The following is an 18,397-nucleotide window of genomic DNA, read 5'->3' on the forward strand; positions in this document are numbered from 1 at the left end:
ACAGGGCCAGAAAGCTTGCCTTTTGGGGAGCACGGACATGCTGGGGTGCCATACCCCAGCGAGTGCAGCCCTGCTGGTGGGGCACCCTGCTTCCACGTGCCCAGGCAGCACACGCGCGCCTCTGCCCCTGTACACACTCTCACATGCATGGGCACAGCCCGGGCTCCTTTACCCCCAAACTTTATTCATGTGGCACATTTACAGCAAGGATTGGAATAACTAGACAATGAAAATGCTGGGTTTGCATTATCGGTTGGTTTAACTGGAACACCACACACCATGCAGTCATGTACCGCCAAGTTCAGTGCCTGTATTGCCCTTCTGGCTGCCGTCACCGGCTTCGCTCCAGGCCATGCACGCACGGGCCCGGGGCTGCAGCCTCCCTGCAGGTCAGCGCCCGGACAAGGGCTCCATTCAGCAGGGCCTCAGGGCTGGGTGATACCTGGGGGATGTGTGCCCTCAGCCTGCCCCACGGCTGCCCCCCAACTGCCCTGTCCGGCCGGGAGCCCACCCAGCCGGAGGGGATGTGCTCGGCAACTCTCTCAGGCAACAAGCCAGCTGCTGCTGAGCGTCCGCGGGGACCTGCGAGGGGCACGGCAGGACCGTGGGCACACGCGGGGGCTGAGCCACAGCTCGGGAACCGAGGGAGGCTGGATAGGGTGGGAGGGGAGCAGGGTCAAGGGTCTGGGGCAATTTGCAGCTCCCCTGCTCGGGTACCTGTGGGCTGGGGGCCAGCGCACGCTGGCACGTCCACCGCCGGCAATGGACGCGGCGCTGCGGCGGGACTGGCCCCGGTGGAGCTGGAATCGGTTGTTGGGGCCAGGGCAGGGCCGGGCTTCCCAGCCAGCCCCACAAGAGGCACGAGCAGACGGGACGGGGATGGGAACGGGGCTCCGCACAGACACTGTCACCTCCCTCCTGCCGCCCGCCCGCCGGGCCCCTGCCCCACTGAAGGGAGCCCTCCGGGGCCCCGCAGCCCGCGGTGGGGCTGCCAGGGGCTCTGCAGCGGAGAATACAGGCACTTCACCTTGAACATAAAGAGACGGAATCGCGTTTGTCACATACAGGAGTCAGAGAGGGGTTAGTGTTGACTCAAAAAGGGGAAGAGGCGCTCGGGGGAGAGGCGGGAGGGCTGGCGGGGAGGGCGAGGGGCCGTCTCGACACTGCTGAGCCTGCACCGGGCACACGCCGGCCTCGCTGCAACAGCCGTGGAGGCCTGAAAACATAAAACCAGAGAAAAGAAAGAAGGGCAGGCGGGGATGGCCCATGCCAGGGAGGAGATGGGGGATGCTCTGGCTACAGGGCGGGAGAGGGAGGACGGGGCGGGATGTGGAGGGAGGGACGGAAATGGGGAGCCAAAGAAAAAAAAAGAACAAACTACGAGTCTAAAATGTGGTGCAAGCGCCCTACACGGCTGTCCGCTAGCATGGCATAATGTCCGGAGCAGCCCAGAGAGGGAGTCACATCAGGTCTACACAGATTTGCCTTCCCATATATACAACCTCTACTGGAGTTAACAGCTGAAATTGAGATTTTTGTTTCTTTTTTTTTGTTTCTTTTTTTTTTTTTTTTGTTTTTATACTTTTTTTTTTTTGTGTCGGTTCCTCTGGCCTCGGTTGCCGTTTTATTTTAATGCTGGAGCCCGTCCTCCCCGCCTCGCCGGCGCCGGGCACATGCAGCCCTTGCCTGGCTTGCCTTGGGGATCAAAAAGGTTTGGAGGTCTGCTTGAAGATGAAGCCTCTATGGGCCAGTGTCTTCATGATGTTGGCGATGTTCTTACAGTCATCTGCAGAGAGAGCACAGAGGTGCTTGGTTAGAGCTGTGATCCAAGTAGAAGGTGCCGGATTAAGCCCCAAGCCCCACGCCAGGGCTGTGCCCGGAGCTGCAGGGTCCCCCGCGTCCCCATAGGGGACGCGGGGGACCCTGCAGCTCCGGGCACAGCCCATGCGTCCCCACCAGTCCACACACTGCGTGCTACCCGTCTCTTGCTTGCCACTGTGTTTTTGGGTTGTCCCCATCCTTGCAGAGCCACCCCTTGGTGCTGCCCAGTGGCTAGTGGCTGGGCCAACAAATGCACCCATTCCCAGTGTGCGGCCACCTGGACCAGCCCAGCGGTTGCCACAGTGAGCGCTGGTGAGGCCGGTGAGCGAGGGAGGGTGAAACGGCTCCGTCTGCTGTTATTTACCTGGGACTAAACACAGGCACCGTTTGCTAAAATAGAAGCCGGGCTTAAATTGATTCCTGGTGTCTATATTTCATGTTGAAAATTGGCTTGTAAATCCATGTTTTGATCTATGAGGGCCGTCTCCTTAAGAAAAAGCAAGAGTAAATGTGTAATTTCTCCCTTGACAGCACACGGCGCAGAGGCGATCCTTCTTCCCGCTCCCCTCCGTTTCGGGACAGCTCCACTCGTTCCGATTACCACTCTTTCTTCCTCGCCCCACGCCTTGATGTCTCCATTTCATTACCGCCCGCCCATTTATCAAGCTGTTACCGTAAGGGTGACTTTGCCCACTTGCGTGTGGCAGCGGGGCCCGGCTGACACGGGGAGAGGGTGCCCCGGGACGGGGGGGCGCAGGCAGGGCCCCCCTCTCCTCACCGCCGCTGGATGGATGTTGTGGTGGAGGGAAGGCTGCATCATTACTGATGTGTAAATGATAAAGAAGCCTCCACATCCATCTCCCAACTGTAAATCCAGGGAGTGCTTTATAATCAAGCTACAGCGATAATAATGTGAAATTAGGTCTCTCTATCAACGGGAGGAGGCCTTTTAATCACGGCTTAAAGGGTGCAAACGCTGTTTATCATAATTGAACTGTATCCGGGCTAATTGTGGCCATATTTCACTGTCTAGGAGACAGCAGGCTGCCTGCTGACAGTGCCGCGTGCCGGATTGAGGGCCCCGCGCCGACGGGCAGCGCTGCCAGCGCCGGCCCGCGGGGATGGACGGGGCTGCCCTGCTGCTCCCGGCCGCACCGCCGACCCGGAGCCATGGCCTGTCCCCCAGGGCAGGCTGGCGGTACAGGGGCTTCCCCGCGCGGCTCCCCTGCGCCGGCAGCGGGAGAGGTAACATCCCCACCAGAGCCACGCGCCTCCTCAGTGTCCCCCAGCTGTCCCCACAGCACCCCTTGTCCTCGCTGGCGTGCCAGGGGCGTGGGGACAGCCCGGTGAGGAGAGGTGTCCCCAGCCCCACCGGCTGCCGTGGGGGTGAAGACAAGCGCGTCTCTGTGCCTCTGTCCCCTCTGCCGGCCCAGGTGGCACCAATGGCTCCGGAAGGGCCCTGAAGGTGACTAGTGTCGTGCTCAACCAAGCCACAGTGCCAGCTCCTGCTGCCGCTTGTTCCCCTTCAGGCCAGCCCCTCCCTGTCCTTAGGGCCCCCCTGCGCTATCTGTGTCCCCTCCCATCCAGCTTCCAGCAGGACCTAATGGGGAAACAGTGGCTCAAACGCTGGGAAAATCAAGGTGGGGCGAGCGCAACTGTCTGTGGCCAAAGCACCCCCACCCACAGCCAGCCCTGGCCTGGCCCCCCAGAAAAGTAACAGCAAAGTCAATCCTGGCCCCTGAGCTGCATCAGGCAGGTGGGCAGCTTGAGTTTGCAAGTGTGTCGCAGGACACGGCCCCGGCGCTGCCCTTCGCTGCCCGCAGGCACCCTGCTCCGCACCTCCCTGCGCGCAGCACCAGCGCCGACAGCCCGGCCTTGGCTATGGCTCCGTGGTGCTGAAAGGGGGACTGTGCAGAGACCTGGGGAGCAGCCGGACTGGTAGCAACAGCCCACAGCACCTCCTGGGACCCCAGAGCTGGTCCCTGCGGAGACCCTTTGGGACCACCGGCTGCTTCCCGAACCCCCCCGCCGCCTCCCCAGAGCCCCGATGTGCTCTCACAGCGGGTGCCGGCGCTGGGAGCAGCTCTGGTCTCCTGTGTCGGTGTCACCCACACGCCCGTGTTGGCATCACCGTCCCCGCTGTCCCAAACAATGCCACGGCCCCCTGGCAGCGGGAGCGCCAAGCTCGTTATAAGTCATTTAGTGAGACTTATTCCAAATCAACACTAAGGTAAACACGCTTATTATAATTATCCATGTAAAAAAAAAATCAACAACAGCAGAACAACTTTCTAATATGCAATTACAGTCATCTATTGATTTTACAATGTAATCCGCTCCGATTGATTTAATAACACAATTATAGGCTGGCTCTCGGGATATTAGAGTGGGAGATTTTCATAAACTCCGAAGCAAAAAACTAAGCGGCTTTTAAAACAACACAGTCAGATGGCTGTTTGGGGAATTATTAGCAATATGAAATCCTCTAAATCTGGCCGTCGTTACCTTGTGAAAGGAATTTCTATTACAAAAATGGCAATTGACAGCCTAAGAGAGCGCAAACGGGATTGCTTTGCTGCTCTTTCAGCGCTTAATCCATCGCAAAGGTGACCACGGGGTGGGGGTGAGGAGGGTCTGAGGCAGGTGGGGGCACGGGCGGCCCTGCCCACCCTGCAGCCCCTGGCTGTCCCGGGGGGCACGTGGCTGTGTCAGGGCTGCCCCCGCACCCAGCCTGGCACCCCCTGGCCTTGTCCCATCGGGGTGACCCTGCCCGTGGCCATGGAGGCCAGCGGGGTGCAGGGCCCCACCGTCCCCGCTTGCCCAAGCCCTGGACACCTCCAGGGGCTGCCCAGGTATCCACCCAGGTCCCCAAGCGCAGCAGGGGGACATGTGGCCGGGGTGAAGGTGGCTCCGCTGGTGCCGCACAGGCGCACGCACCCGCTCGCCTCGCGCTCGCTCCCTCAATGTATTCCCGACTTTATGGGCACATTTTTCTTGTCAAGCTGACAGGGTTGCTAAGTGGATTTCTCCCTGATATGCGGACGGATTATCACATTACTCCAATGTCCTACACAAACATATTACTTTATATTCAATAGCCCTAATGAATATAAACTGCTTTTTCTTTTTTGGGGATGGGGGGTAATCTATAGATTTTTAATGAGGGCACTATTAACTCCCTCCTCTTTAAAACAGACTTAGGTGCAGCCTCCGAGTAGAAAATCAATGGTGTTATTGTAGGAATATTGTATATTGATATTGTAATAATAAGATGCAATTGATTTAGGGGTGTTGTGCGGTGTGTGTGAAAGGGTCAGCCTGGGGTTATCCTGCCTCCTGCGCATGGAGCGGTAGCTCTGTCCTGCCTCCTGCCCCTCGCCTTGTCCCGCCGCTTCCCAGCACCGCGGCAGCCCCAGGACGGCCGGAGTTGCTGGTCCCGGGGTGGCCGAGACCCTCCTTGGCCAGGCTGCCATTGCAGCAGGGGTGAAGTGCCACCCCAGCCTCCCCTCGCCCTGGCTGGCTTCGTCCTGCTGGGTTTTAACCCTTCCACCTGGTATATCAGTGCTACCCACTGCAACATCGCGCCGCCTCGACACCCACGTCCTGGTCCTCCCCGCGTCTTGCCAAGCTCTCGGCCGTGGTGACAGCCAGGGACGGCACACACACAGGGCAGCAGGACCTGTCTTTAATTCGAGTAGGCTGTTCAGCATCCCTGGCTGCCCTTGTCCTTGGGTGGCACAGTGCCACCACGCTCCTGTGCCGGGATGGAGGCAGAACCCCCCAGCCCGTGGCACTGGGCTCACCGCCCAGCACGTGCCCTCACTCCGGCCGCTGTGAACCCAGGACAAGCACAAGGATTTTTGGCGGTTATGCCACAGGAACAGGTTGCCGGGAGAAGTGATACTTGCTCCAGGGAGCATCACCTCCGCACCCCCCGAGACAACAGAGTAGAGGGAAGGGGCTGTGTCCCCACACGTGACGCCCTGTGGCATCTCCTCTGCACCCCACGGGACCAGCCCACCCGGTCGCCATCACCACAGAGCCGGGAGGGCCAAGCGTGGCCACCACCGCCGTGTGCTGGGCTGAGACTCCTGCGGAACGAGGAGGGAGCGTCTCAATCCCAGTGGCTGCCTGGGCAGCCTGCGGGTGCCTGGGAGGGCGCAGGGCCCCCCTCAATGTGGTCATTTGGTGGCAGCCCCACCGCACCTGTGCTACGGCCGGGAAGACGGATCACCCCCAGCCCGAGCTGAGCAGGTCCATATTTAAACTGTCCCCATGCTTTATGGGCTGTACAAGAACTGATGCTCGGGCGACGAGGGGCCATTTGTCAATGTTCTAATGGCAGATTACTGTTAATGAATAATACCACTGCTGCCTTTGTATAACAGCTCCCTGCAAAGCAGAAACGGGGCCGCCCGGCCACTGCCACCCTCCGTCTCCTGGCTGCTGACGCCAGGTGACAGTAGGTGGCCTTGTGGCCAGCAGGAGCCGTGTGGTCCCCCCACAGCCCAGCACTGCTCCTGCTGTCCCTGGCAATTGCAAATGGGAGCACTGGGTGCTGTGTCCTTCCCATCGAGCTGTACTGTTCTCCATGAGCGGGCACAACCCCAGGAGGGGACAACTGGGGGCAAGGGGTGGCAGTGCTGGCCTGGCACGTGGAATCAGGCTCTTGCAGCCCCTCGCCCTGTCCGTGCCGGAGTGGGGAGGGAGCTGTGACTGGTCTGCGTCCGTCCCCACCATGACATGCTAGGCAAGGTGGGGACACCAGGATGCTCGGCTGCAGCGATGACAAGGACACAGTAGAGCCCAGAGCTCCAAGCCCAAAGGGTCCGTGGGGACACCAAGGACAGTTCCACCAGGCTGCTCGGAAATGAATGGCCTCATAATCCGGCACGGGGCGAGGGGCTCCGTGTGCCCCGCACAGCCGGCAGGTATATTAGGTGGAGCTGACAGTGACGTGCGGAATATTAAGAATAACTTACCTCATTATCTGCAATTACGTTACTGCCACACACCTCATTTCTTCACAAAGAAAAGAAAATTAGTTTTATATTGACTTCATCCCAGTGCCTTCCCTGCCCGCCCCACCACAGAGCACCCGCATCGGCCCTGAAGAGGGTCTGAACACAATTAATACTTGTCCTTCCCAACCTGTTGCTGTCCCTGTCCCAGGGGGATGGGATGCTCGTCCCACCCCCCTGCACACCGGGTCAGTGAGGCCTCCAAGTCCAGCTGGGAGCAGGGAGTGCCTGTCTGTGGTTCCCAGGCCTGCGGGGAGGTGACACTGCCTGGTGTCCCTGAGAAGTAGCCAGGCAGACGAGCGCAGTGGAGGGGACCCATCCCGGCATTCAACCCGATGCCCCGGACACCTGCTGTGTCCCACCCGGGCTGGCCACTGTCACCTCATGGGTGACAGATACTTCCTCCCGTCCTCCGCACTGGGGACCGCTCTTCCCATCACGCCCGCCACCTGTCCCCCTGCCAGAGCTGAGCGGCTGGGGACACAGCACTGCAAGACACCCAGCTGCTGAGACACCCGCCAGCCGCGCAGGCTGCCCGATGGGCTGGCACAGGCGATGTCACGCAGGGGGACCCCGAGACGCGGGGCACCCGGCTGGAGGGGATGGCAGCTGTGGCTGAGCTGTCCTGCGCCATCCCCAACAGCTCCTGGAGCCCACGAGCCCAAAGGATGTGACATTGCTTGGACCGAGGGTGGCACAGGGTATAAAGAGCTGGCTTGTCCAGCAGCCCCCGTGACCGTCCCCACGCACCCAGCATCCCCGCAGGCCGGCAGCACCCCTGGGCAAACAAAGCGAGGGCGGCCGTCGCCCCGCTCCCAGCTGCGGCCGCTCGCTGGCTGGGAGGGGAGCGGCGTGCGTGGCAACACAGGGAAAAAAGCCAATTTCATCTTTATTAGAAGGAAATTTCTCTTTTAGTAATAAGCACACTTCAAATAATTAGCGTGTTTTACGTAATAATGAAATTATGGAAATGCAGGCCACTTATTCAAACAAGTCACCATTACCATATTTTTAAATATTAGACTTAATTAGAGTTTATCACTTCAGAGAAGTACGAGGAGTGGAGATTTTTTTTCCTTTACAAAAAAAATCCTCATAAAGTGTTTATTAAGAGCGGGTAAGAAGGGGATAATGATCTGTTTGGAAATTAAGGCAATCAAACATTTAATGCTCTGCACTCCTGTAGGCAAAAGCATTCAAATGAGTCAATTATACATCCATTATCCAGGCACGATTAAACAAGGCAGGATGGGGAATTTGTCCTCCGCATCATGGATTGTCGCAAGGACTTATGTCCACTTAAAGGCAGCTAATAAAACACTAAACTTTGGGGAAAAGCGGAAGGGAGGACGGAGAAAAGGGAAACGGAGGGAAGAAGCGGCGGGTCAGTGGGGCCGCAGAGGGGCGAGGGTGGGAGGGGGCTAAGGATGGAGCCGTGTCTGCATTCCAGCCCTTCATAAATCAAAGTAATTAAGTTAACATGAAAATCAACTTCACCATCCCGTTAAATTACAGCATTTGCATATTAGGACTCAAATGAAGTAGGTAGCAGGAGAAGGGGGTGGGAGGAGAGGACAGAGTAGGGGGGGAGGTCAGGGGAGGAGGATGGAGGGGACCGTGCACCAAAAAGGGAACCATTTATTACGGTGAATAACTAATTTCAGAATTTATAGCGCTGGATTTTCGTTCCCGTGCCATTTATATTACAGAAGGAAATTAAGGGGCGGGCAGGAGGCTGGCTGGACATCTTTCTGCGTTATTGCTTGTCTGCCATTTGCAAATCATTATTAATTGTGGCCCGTGTCGCTGGTGCAGCAGGGCAGGGTGCCTGGACAGCCGGAGCAGACACACATATCTCTTCATCAGGACCCCAGCCGCTAGCCCTGGAGAGCCAATTACCCCTCCCTGATTGGTATCAGATAAGGAGGGAATTTTTACAAATTAGGGAATAAATAGAATTTCCACACGTGGAGCAGGGAGAGCTTGAGAGGCAGTAATGAAAAACGATACATCACCATCAGCCAGACAACCCTATTCATACGCCGATGCATTACGCTCACTACTCATAATCCCGCCGGGTGACAGACAGCCGCCGAGCCGGAGGGAGCGCATCCCGCTGGCCACCCGCTCCCCAGCTCGGCCTCCCAACGCCACCGCCCTTACGGCTGCCCAGGGAGCCGCGTCTGCCCTCGGCCAGCGCTGCGGAACAGCCTCGCCACGCTCGGCATCGCTCCGTCCTGGGGGGACACACCTCCCGGCGGGGTGACACCGCGCAGGAGCCGTCCCTGCTCCGCTGCCCGCAGGAGGAGCCCAGCAGGACGAGCCACCAAACTCGGCCATGAGTTTGGTGGTTAAAGTCGGCAGCCAGGCGCCCATCTGCCTCTGGCCTGACCATCCCTGTGGGTAAAGCACATCTTCCCCCAAACTATCCAGCCCAAACTGTGCCCGCAAGAAGACTCGCCCCTCCCTTGGTGGCTCATGGCAGTATCCTCTTATTACAAGATCTCCACTTAATTTCCGGCAAGGAGGATTTGCCTTTTTGTACTATTCAGCCCCCAAATCAGCCCCGCGGCTCTCTGCTCTGCTGCTTGGCTGGCCCTGGGCCCCCTGCACCAGCAGCGTCCCTGTGTCACCATGTGAGTGGTGCGCGGGCTCGGGGACAGGGAAGGTGGTGCCAGCTCCGAGGAAGGACGGTCTCCTGTACAGTTCTGCTCAATCCGGAACCGGGGCACCCCTGTCCCCCCACGAGCTGGCTGTGCCGGCAGCTCCAAACCAGCCCTCACCCAGGGCAGATCCAAGAGCCACCAGCCAGTGTGTCTCCCAAGCCAAAACATCCACTTTCAGCTCCCCATGGCAGCACCGTCCCTTGCCCCAGGCTGTGACAGAGACGGATGGCCCTGGAGACACAGCTGGCACCCAGCTCACGGTGGCCTGGCATGTGGCTGGCCTTGGAAAGAGCAAATCCTGGAAGCTCGGGGACCCCGCTGACATTCCGGGAGCGCAGTTTGCGCTGTACTCCCCAGCGTCGGAGCCACGCGCCTCCACACCCGTAATTAGCTCTCCCTTATGACAAGCACGTCACTAAACAAAATGCTCGGCAGGAGATCAATCTCGCCTGTAAGTCACGCAGCCTTTAATTTATTCAGCATACAATGTCGCTCCACCGCTGGCTTCCTGTAATTTATACCGTACACTGTCGTGTATTATTTAACTCGTCCGAGTGTTTTACAGCTCGCCTGAAAGTCGCTGTGCAAAATAAAGTCAGGGCTGGGGCACTGGCGAGGTGCAGGGAGGATATAGGCTGCCCCTTCACTCCAGGGCTGGCACAGGACCCCACGGCCTGGCTTGGGGACAAGGTGACGGTAACAAGTGCCTGCAGAACTTGCAGAATGTGGTGGGACGGCTCCTTCCTGGCCTCTCCAGCGGGACACGCACCAGCAGCGGCCAGGCCCTGAGAGCAGGAGGGAGGTCCTACCCCAAAACAGGGCTGATGGCTGGGGCTAGACTGGGCTGATGGCTGGTGCCACTGCTCCGAGCAGCTCGCCTAGAGCTTGTCTTTGGCCGTGCAGCTGGATGGAAACAGTTGATGTAGAGCTGGATATCCTCCGCAGGGAAGGTTAAAACCTCTGTTCAGTGTAAAGTTGCCATATCTAAGCACTTATGATCATGATATTTATGGCTAGTTTATTCCAGGCTGTTAAAGGCAGCAGTAGTTATCCACAGATAAAGGGAATTCAGCTCCCCTGATGCCTTTTCTCCCCGCAGCGCGGGCATGCGTGGCCGGAGCCGGGTGGTTGTGCTGTGTCACTCACCCGACGGTCCCTGCAGGGCCAACGCTGGGGTTGGGCACGTGGATGCCCCGCATGGCAGGGACGATGGCCCTGGTTCTGCAGGGACAGACACGGGAGATGCTGTCTCCCTGCCCCTGACCGATGCCACTGGCTGAGAGGAGGTCTCAAGTCTGCAGGGACTTGTTCTGCCTTCTCGCTGGTCCCCAGCACCGGTGCAAGGTGTCCCTGCCCCCTGTACCCCCTCCGCATGCTGCTGGGCCTCTGCCATCCCCTGCCCTATTTCGGGCAGAAGGCCAAACTGCTGTGGGGTTTTGCAGGGCATTTCGAGGGCCACAAGCCTCCACCACCACCCGGCTGTTGGCTCTGCTCCATGTCCAGCTCCTGACACCCAGTCCCACCACTGGGATTGGGACCCTCATTAGGGAGAAATTTCAAGGGAGAAATAAGAGAGTTTATAAAGCTGAGTTTCTCCTGCCTGTGAGTGACACGAGATGTCAGAGAAAGGAAATAAAAGGCAAGGAAGCAATTCCAGTGCTGTCAAGAGTGTGTGGCGAGTCCTAATGGAAAGTTCTCCTGCTCTTTAAAGCTTGGTCAGATGGCCTAGTTATTGCTTTAAAAGGACCCAGAATCAAACCGTGGCGCCGCACTCGAAGCCTTCAAATAAAGCGAGCTGTGTTTCTGCGGGTCCAGTGAGGCAGAGGCAGGCGATTACACAGAGAAGGGCAGGTCTCTTTATCTTGGAGGGAGATCTACCTATTTTTAAACATTAGCTCCAAATCAGCAGCTCACCTCTTTGTCTCACACAAACCCTCTCTCGCCTTCTGGAGGAGAGATCAAACGCCAGCCTTACTACCATTGTTTCTCTCCCAGCGAGATGGATGCGGGACTGTAATCTTCCCACAAAGCCGCACACTTCAAAGGCATCAAAAGTGCTTATTAAAAGTCCTAGGAAACTAATTTAATAACATCCCAAAGGGCTGGAAAAATCAGCGCCGGCAGCTCAAAATATAACCTGGTGAGGGAGACTGGCCCCTGTCCATGGGCAGCTGCACGTGGGGCTGCGGCGCTTCGGCATGGAGACACAGCCCCCGAGCAGGAGCATGGGGAACGCTGCCCCAATGGCACCACTAGCACTGTGTCCCCACCAAGGGCTCTGCTTGACTGGAAGGCACCCTTGCACGGTGGGGACAGAGTCTGTCTGTCCACCCTGGTTGTGTGGCTTGGTCTTACTGAGCTGGAGAGCCCTGCACCATCTCAGAGGCAGCTTTTCACACTCTCCTCTGAAACACGAAAAGCACCGGGCGGCCTTTGCCATCCATCTCGGTGGCTGCTGGACGAGTGGCTTTGTGCAACGCTCACCCCGACTGCGGGGCTGACACGAGGCAGACACACACCGGGGCGCTGCACAGTGTGCACATGCATGTCAGTCAGACTTACAGCATCATGTCAGAGAGACCCATGCGCCGTGTGTGAGACAGACACGCACGTCACCCGTGCGGACGGGCTGACACGCGTGCCTTCCCGCTAACGCATCCCTGCAGAGGGCACATGCTCAGAGCCGGAGCAGCACGAGGGCTGTGCTCCCCTGCGTCCCCCACACGTGGTCCTTGCTCCCAGCCCACGTCGGGTGACACATGGGACCCCAGAGCTCATGCCGTGTGAACGGTGCAGGCTCCTATGGAACGGGGCAGGGGATGGAAATTAACGCTCCAGCCTCCGTTTCATCCTGCCCATTAGCGGGGCTGTTTTACTCCGGATCATTAAATATGTATATCTTATTACACGCCTTGTTACAGTATTGAGCTCTATTGACTGATAATAAATTCCAAGCATCATCCTGGTCATAAATTTATCTGGAGATGATGAAGACTCAATAATCTAGTCATGCAGATAATATGATAGGGCCTTAAAAAAGATCATTACATTATATGTCAAAATTAAAAGTGAAATACACTTTATTAACACTGTTTCCACACTCGGGGCCATTACTTGTTATATCCCCTCCTGCCCTCCCGCCGCCCCGCACACTGTCCCTTGGGTGAGCCATGGAAGGCAAGACGAGGCAGAGCTGCCTACCTACAGCTCTACCCTGGCGGGAGCCTGGCAGAGGGACATGGCGGGGTGGCAGGTGGCACAGACGGTCCCACCGGGATGTTCCAGCTTGACCCCAAGGATGCAGGGCCCTGCGTCGCACAGCACCACTGTCCTGCCCATGGGGCAATGGCCTCTGAACATCTCCAGGTGTCACAAGAAGCTGTGGGCAGCCCTCAGCAGGCCCTGACTGTCCATCAGGAGGAAGGGCAGCCTTGTCCCCAGCCTCCAGAAGGAAAAAGTGACAGCTTCAGGTCTCCTGAGAAAGCTGCCTACCTGTCGGGGTTAACCCAACAGCTCCCACCCAGCAGCTCCGGCACGCTGTGGAGCCAAGACTGGGGTCCCTGCTCGTGCCTGGACACGCTGTGGTGTGGCACAGACAGCTGGGGGACACAAACTGGGATGTGGGTGCCCCCTCTGAAAGAGAAGCGCTCCCAGCAGGCTGCCAGTGCCAGCCTCCCAGAGCTGCCCCTCGGCAGGGCGGTGAGGGCCCAGCACTCCTGGCCACCCTCCCCGGGGACCCAGGCTTGGCCCCCTCCTCTGAAGCCATTCCTGACCTTTAACAAGAAGGTCACAGCCATTTAAACTCCTCTGATGAGGGCAAGTGCTTTGTGCCCACCTGCCTGGCAGGGCCAGCCTGGCCATGCTCCTGCCTGCGGATCAATGGCACGTGGCAAGTTTGAAGTGTTCCCCCTGCCCCCCTTCCCTCTGCCACCTTCCTCTCCAGACACGCAAGGTGACGAGTGCCGGGTGGCCCGCGGATCGATGCCGCGACACGGATCGGCTGCCGGGAAAAACCAATCGTGGATCAGATGGAAACCGACTTCTTCTTGTATCTGCCCAGCTCTCGCCGGGATAGATTGGCTGGAGAAATCCGATGGCAAGAGGAGACAAAGGGGGAGGCAATGGGGAGAGAAGGAAAGGGCTGATAATGCTCCTGCTGCGGCCACTCTAATCTGTGACAGCCCGAGGATTTGCTGAAAACCATTATCACATTGCTCTCCCTTCTCTTGTCTCTGATAAAGCTCCGGCTAATCTGTTTGTTGCAGGTATCGAACGAATGCGTTTAGCGAAACCAGGAGAGTGTTTGTGCCTCCCTGCCCACGGAGGATTTTTTTCCTGTACCTCTGGCCTTGCTGGGAGGCAAAGGGGGAGCAGGGAGGGCAGGCATGGTTTTGGGTGCAGCCTATGCTGTAGGCAGAGCTGCCATGCCTGGCATGGGGGAAACATCTCCGCCAACTGCTCTTTGTGAGTTTTGGGGAGCTTTTCTCTAGACACTGCATTTCATCTTCATAATGCAACAGGCGGAGGGCGGCGAGCAAAGCCCTGGGGCCGGTGGGCGATGCCGCAGTGGCCTGGCACATCCCAGCGCTCCCAGCCACGCTTCCCCAGCTGAGACAGGCGGACACGGGGGTCTGTGCCGCAGGAATGGCTCCTGGGACCCCCGTCCATCAGAGCTTGGTTTGAGCCTGCCTGTCCCAGTGCTGACCTCGACCCTCCCCTTGCAAGAGGCTCTTTCTCCCGGGAGAAGAGATAATTCAGTGGCTGTGAAAGCCCAGACCCGGGGCTCCCGCAGCCGCCTGTTACAAACAGTTCTAGTGGAACATTAATTATAGTAATTTAGCTGTGGAACACTAACTGCAGCCAGTGCAATAGCATTCAGTACATTAGTGGCTATAACCCACTCCTTAAAAAAGACATTTGGCTACTGACAGCTGATAAAATGAGTTGTGAAGCATAACCAAAGGGAAAAAAAAAATCAGAAGCATGCTGGGAGCGAGCCGTGGGGCGGCGGGGAGGGGGGCAGCACCCCACGGGGGGCAAGGGGTCACAGGTGGGGGGGCAGGAGGTGGTGGGGGACCCCAGTGGGCACGCTCCTCTCCATCTCACCGCACACAGGCCGGTGGGCTCCCCGTGCCGCGGGCAGGGCTCGGCAAGGCGGGGGCCACGGGCCGCGTCTCGGCAGTATGTCAAACAGAAGGACATTTCCTTCTATCTCCCAGTCGCCGCCCCAGGGCACAATCCACCTACATTCAATCTTTACTCCACTACACATGTTTCCTTTCCAGCCTCGGATTATTTTTTATCATCAAATTACCGTGGCGATAAGATGGAGTAGATGTGATAGCGAGCAGAGCACCCACCCACGCCTCTCCCCCCCCCCGCCCAGCATCCCTCCTCCCTCCACCACCCACAGCCTCCCGGCTCTGAGCAGGCGGGGATTTATCCAAATGTCAGGGGGTGAGGAGAGACCCCCTGGCAGCTGGATTTGCTGGCTGGGACCAAACCGCAGCTGGCAGCAGCTGCCACACGGCCCGGGTGCCCACCAAGCTGGCCAGAACACTTCTGGGGTGCCCTGATATGGCGTGGGACCCCACTGGCAGCCATGCCGTGGCACAGCCGGAGCCCAGCACCGCTCCCCACTGCAGCACCCTGGCTCCCCCACGGCACCTGATGCCCCAGCCCAGCACCAGAGGTGTGACACCCCGGTGACAGCGGCAAGGACACAGGGAGCCCTGGAACAGAGACGTGCGGTGACAAGCCTGAGCAGCGCCGCCAGGCCCTGCTGTGATGAATCCTCCCCATCTCCTTGTTTACTCCAGTCTGCAACAAATGAGCCCCTGCCTGTCCGGGGATAGCTCATCCAGAGGAATGCTCTTTCAGGCCTCTCCCTCTAATCCCTATTAATTTAAATAATGCTCGGCCACTCTTCTCAAACTATTTATTATTTATCAGGTTTGTTTATTTGTAGCTAACAGGTAGCGCTCAGCATGCGTCCCCGGCACGGGGACAGGGGCTGTTCATCACAGCGGCTCCCCCGCCATCCACTATCCGTCAATTACCCCTGCTTCCTTTAATTAGTAATGAGGACTAATATCTCTGCCTGGGATGGTGGCTGGAGCGGAACTTCCCTCTGGTGGCATTCGAGCAGCACAAGGGAGGGAATGAAAAATAAATCCCTGCACCAGGCTGCTGCTGCTCCCAGATGAGCGGGGGTGCCCGCCAGCCCTCAAGCACCCCTTCCCAGGGGGGGCTGCTCCCCAGCAGCTCCCCAAGAAGCCCTGTACACCAGAGGCTGCTGCTCTGCAGGGCAGGGGATGTGATTCCAGCCAGGTCCTGATCCATGGGTGCCCTTTCCCGCTCAGCAGTGCCACCCCAAACCATGGGGGATCCCCCGCCGAGCTCCAGCTGCTGAGCTCTACACAGGTATTGGCAAGAGGAAGCCTAAATTAAATGCCCATTAGAGCCTCCGGCCTCACCTGGCGCTCCTGGGGAGCTCTGTATCAGAACATGCCATCCAGAGGCAGCCTAATAGTGAAGGCAGCACATGATATAAATGGAGCCCCTTTGATTTATTGACTGGGAGAAGTTTTTACACGATAGCCCATTAAGACGGACGGCTCTGTTTACAGCCAGGCCATCTAGCTATAGGGACCCTGAACTGGATGGTGTGTTTTGCTATTGCTCTTCAGGCAGACATCTCATTAAGGGGAACAGCATATGGAGCTCTCTGGATCTATACTTCACGAGTCCTGAGGGAGGCTTTTACCATTTTTAATAAGCGGGCAAGGTTAGCAAACCTGCAACGTGATGACCTCCCCTCCCCGTGCGATGGATCTCCCTGAAACACAGAGAGCTGGACTCACCGGGTGCGCACAGGACTCCATAAACCACCTCCCTGCTGTCAGCTGGGGAAACCGGCCATTGAGGAGGCAAGGGGGGTCCGGGCCAGGCAATGCCACTTTGCGAAATGAGGCGGCAGCACGCGGGTGGCTCGGCCAGCAAAGGTGCTTTAAGGAGAGAGCGTTAACACGATAGCCACAGTGCAGGAAATGAAACCCTCAGCTGGCTGTCGAGGGAGGATTATTCCATATTCAGTAACACGGGTGTTTAGGAGAACAAGTAATCTCTGGCAAAGACCTTCGACTCTTCTCCCATCTGATAAAGGCTACAGGCAAGCTGGCCCCTGCGGGACCTGCCGGAGCTGGATGCTGTGGGCTGGTGCTGCCGGGGCTGGACGGCATGAGGAGGACAGGGAGGTGGACACGTGGGGTGATCTGCTGAGGGATGGGGTGAATGTGCTGCAAACAGCTCACCCAGGACATCTTTCCAAAGCAAGAGGTTTGTGCCAGGCTCGGGTGCCCCTGCTGAGGCACCACTCACAGCCCCTGGTACAGCAGCACAGACAGACGGCCTCCAGGCAGCGGGTAACACAAGCCTATGTGCAGAGCTCCCACCATCTCCTCCCAGACCCAGTACATGGCTGGGCACCCACTCACTCCCCGAAAACGGCAGTCTGCCTCTGACCCGTCAGCCAGCCCTTAAATGCCTGTTCTTCACTCCTGCTCTACCAGCTAAGCACTATAAGCATCACCAATCATTGGCATTTAACTTACACATCTAAAATTCACACCATGTAAATAACTGCCTGAAAAGCAGGAGACTGAAAATGCGGTTGTTTCCTTTCAAGAAGTCTGCCTGGCTCTGGCTGGGAAAGAAGGAAGAGGACAAACAGACAGACACGGAGGCATATTTGGGTCTTTTTCCAGCAATTTTCTCACAAACAGCCTGAGCATCTTTGAAATGAAATTTTGTAGGCGATTAGCTCACAATGTGAACTTAATTGCTTTTGGTATTTAAAAAACCCCATTAAATTAAATGGCCGAGATATTGAGGCTTAAGCAATGGCTGCTTCCCATGCACAGTAACTACCAGCCTCATTACTGGGACGCCAATTCCAGCGGCAGAAGGTGCAGCAGACCCATGCGACGTGACCGGTGCGGCTCGAGCGCTCCCTCCCAGCTCCCAGCCCGCAGCATCAGCAGCAGCAGCAGCGAGACGACGGCTCAGAGCACGGCTGGCACGGAGCGGCAGCCCAACGGTGTCCTGAGCTCCTGTTTGCCCAAAGCGCCCTTCTTGGACCAGACAAACAGACCTGGGCATCTGAAAACCAAGGGAATATTGGCTTGATGCGAGAGGTCGGAGTGAGACAGTCCCACACCGCAGGGCACCAGATCACGGGGGTGACCTCCACCGAGCCGCTTTGGTCCCAGTTCCTGGGGGATCCCACGGCACTCACACTGCCCACCACACTTGGAGAACTCCCACAGGTGACTATGAAGTGATACGAGCTCAGCTGGAAGTATTTATCCCCGGGGACAGCCCCAAAGCTGGCACCTTGCACCTCTTCATGTCAGTGATGTGCAGAGGAGCTCTCCTTGCTACAGAGCCGGCAGCACTGCCCCGCTTTGCATTTAGCAATGTAATACAATAGAGCGGCCAAAGGTAGTGCTTTCACCTTACTTTACTTGTTTGTTTAAATTATTTACACTCCTCAGATGCAAGATTGCTCTCCAAAAGGCGCATCCTTTCGGCTGCTGCAGCTTTAAAATGACTTGCATCCATCACTCAATCGCTTTCAGGTCAAACACGCGCTCCCGACTTAATGACCACATTTCCGCAGCAACAAATCTGTCACTGCTGTTTGTTTAAAGCCAACAATCTGTAGGAGCACTGTGTGCAAGGATTGAATTAACTCAGCATCTGAATGACTGCAGTGCCAGATCATTCAAATTGCACCTTCCCTAAGATCTTCCAGCAATGTTAATTAACGTTCCTTGGGTGATGTGCAACATGCTGCAGTGCACAGGACTGCCAGAGAGAGCAAAGCCT

General features: G+C 57.5%; 1 protein-coding gene across 3 annotated transcripts in view; it reads right to left on the reverse strand.

Moving 5' to 3' along the window:
* Positions 1-342: 342 nt before the first annotated feature.
* The window catches only part of ERI3 (ERI1 exoribonuclease family member 3), a 134,788-nt gene continuing 116,733 nt past the window's right edge, over positions 343-18,397 (reverse strand). For all 3 annotated transcript variants that reach the window (XM_080348587.1, XM_080348589.1, XM_080348590.1), the window contains one exon: positions 343-1,786. In XM_080348587.1, coding sequence (XP_080204713.1) covers positions 1,704-1,786 — 83 coding nt within the window. In that variant the 3' untranslated portion in view covers positions 343-1,703. The remainder of the gene's footprint in view (positions 1,787-18,397) is intronic.

Source organism: Nesoenas mayeri, assembly GCF_963082525.1.
Source record: "Nesoenas mayeri genome assembly, chromosome: 8".
Lineage (NCBI taxonomy): Eukaryota > Metazoa > Chordata > Aves > Columbiformes > Columbidae > Nesoenas > Nesoenas mayeri.